This window comes from Penaeus chinensis, chromosome 3 (genome assembly GCF_019202785.1).
Source record: "Penaeus chinensis breed Huanghai No. 1 chromosome 3, ASM1920278v2, whole genome shotgun sequence".
In the NCBI taxonomy this organism is placed as follows: Eukaryota; Metazoa; Arthropoda; class Malacostraca; order Decapoda; family Penaeidae; genus Penaeus; species Penaeus chinensis.
This window is the reverse complement of record NC_061821.1, coordinates 37,196,270-37,198,769: the sequence shown is the minus strand read 5'-3', so window position 1 is coordinate 37,198,769 and position 2,500 is coordinate 37,196,270. Positions and strand designations below refer to the sequence as shown.

At 44.6% G+C, this 2,500-nt stretch overlaps 1 protein-coding gene across 1 annotated transcript in view; it reads left to right on the top strand.

Moving 5' to 3' along the window:
* The window catches only part of LOC125041351 (nuclear receptor subfamily 2 group E member 1-like), a 6,505-nt gene that overhangs the window by 644 nt on the left and 3,361 nt on the right, over positions 1–2,500 (top strand). Inside the window, exons 2-3 of the mRNA XM_047636236.1 lie at positions 23–123; positions 548–683. Coding sequence (XP_047492192.1) covers positions 23–123; positions 548–683 — 237 coding nt within the window. The remainder of the gene's footprint in view (positions 1–22; positions 124–547; positions 684–2,500) is intronic.

Below are 2,500 nucleotides of genomic sequence, written 5' to 3'. Positions count from 1 at the left end.
CGTTCGTTCTCCTCTCCTCCAGGTCGCATCTTGTACGACATCCCCTGCAAGGTGTGTCAGGACCACTCTTCGGGGAAGCACTACGGGATTTTCGCCTGCGACGGATGTGCGGGATTCTTCAAGGTGCGTTCCTGGCTCCCTTTTTGTTTCTTTTTTTCTTTCTCTATGTTTCTGTATCTCTCTTTTTCTCTCTCTCTGTAATAATAATAATTCTAACAATAATAATAACAATAATAATGATTATTATTATTTTATCTTTACAACTGCAAATACTACTGATGATGATCATTTTCATCATTATTATTGTTATAGCTATCGTAATTATTATTTTTATCGTCGTCATTGTTATTATTATCCTTATCATCATGACTAACGAAAATAAAATCATAATAAGAATGAAGATAATGAATATTCCTGTGACTCTCAGAACCCCCACAATCATATTTGATATGTCATTATCATCATCCCTCACCAACATCACCAACAATGAAATAAATAACGATAATTACGAACGCAAAAATGACATTTCCTCCCCTCCATGTTGCAGAGGTCGATCCGCCGCCAGCGCCAGTACGTGTGCAAGAGCAAGGCCGACGGAGGGTGCCTGGTGGACAAGACGCATCGAAATCAGTGTCGCGCTTGCAGGCTGTCCAAGTGCATTCAGGCCGGCATGAACAAGGATGGTGAGTGGCATGTTCTTTTGCTGAGGCTGTTGCTGTTGTTTTTGTTGTTGTTGCTTTAAACCGTTTGGTGGTGTTTGTTTCTTTTGAAGTCTGATTTGTCTGTTTCTATATATATATTTTGTTTTCGTTTCTTTATTTATTCTCTTTTGTGTTTATATATTGGGGTTTTCTCTTTTTTAGTTGTCTTTCTCTCTTTCTGTTTTCTTAAGGGTTTTGTTCCATTTTAGTTCTCTTTTTTAACTATTTAATATACGTTGATCCTTTCCTCCGACCCTCTCTCTCTTCTCTTTTCTGTCTGTTATTGTCTCTTTTTCTATATATGTCTATCTATCTGTTTGTCTATCTATTCATATATTTATCTGTAGGCTACAAATACATATGCGTCTTCTCACAGTCCATTTCTCCTTTTACTCTGCTCTACTTCGCCCACATTTTTTTTTTACCACACACGGAACGTCACTCTTAAAATTCTATCCCATCAATGGCGTCTGACTGCTATTCTATTCACTCGCGCTTGACAGTCAACTCTCGAGTGTTCTCTCCACGTCACTCACACACACATAATATCTGCTCAACCCTTTGGCACACTCGGCCGCCGGACCCTCATGAGGTCGAGGGCTTCGGGACCGTAATTTCCTCTCCGCGAGAACAGATTGTGTAGCCTCGAGATTCGGTCTCCAGCGTTTTATTGGTTTTGGAGACGTACGTGAGGAGGGCGCTTTGGGACTGATTTATTTTTGCTCCGTATTTTTTTTGTTTTATCGTAGACATTTTTATTTTCATTCTTTTTTTTTACTGGGGTGTTTTGGGCGTAGCAGGTCCCGTGGGATCGAGCAAGAGGCTAGTGTTAGGGCAAGGCCGCTGCCCCCAACGCAAGGGCTCGTGAAGTGTTGGTACAGCGGCGTTACGGCCACCAGCTGCACGTGACGGAACGTTCTGACAATATTGTGACTCCTCTCTCCCTCTCTTTCTCTCTCTCTCTTTCCCTCTTCTTTCTCTCCTCCCCCCTTATATTCTTTCCCCCTCTCGGCCCTCGCTCCCCCTCTCCCTCGGCGCGGATCGAGCCTAAAGGGTGAATAATTATCTTCCCCGGACAGGAAAATATTGTTTGTGTAAACAGTGCTTCAGATGGAGAGTCGCGTCGGGCTTGGAATGATCCCTCAGCTTTCCGTCAATTATGGGATAGTGTTATTTACAGTAGTCTCTATTTTTTATCTTTGAATTTTCTTTCCTCTCGTTCGACATTTCTTCCTCTCCCTTTGTGTTTTCCTTTTCTGATCCTTTCTCCTTTCTTCATATTATTGTTGTTTTTTACTTTTTTTTCAATCTAATTTTGTTCTGCTACTGTCAGTACATATTTATTTCTATGAACTCCTCACCTTCCTTTCTTCCTATATTTCCCTCTTCTCTTTCTTCATTTCCTCTCCCCCTGGCCGCCTCCCCTCCATCGCCCTCCCCTATCCCACCTCCCCCTCGTCCCCTCCCCGCCTCCTGCCGTGCGACCGTTAAGAGAGCATCTCCCTGCCTCGGTGCCTTGTCAGCCCAGCATCCCTTACCCTGTAATTACGAGAGGCAGATGACCAGGCGCTTTCAACGTGGCGGATCGCACGCTCGCTCCGATGATTATTTATGACTGTAATTGCTCCGGCGAGATTTCAAAATGGCTGGTCGTCATGTGCGCGCTGGCGGTCGGCCGAGCTGCTGCCTCGGTCCTCCTGTGTCCGTCGCAGGAGGAGAGGAGGACGAAGGGATGGGAGAAGGGGAGGGGAGAGGGGAAGGATATAGGAGAGAGACGGAAGGAGTAGACAGAGAGGGGA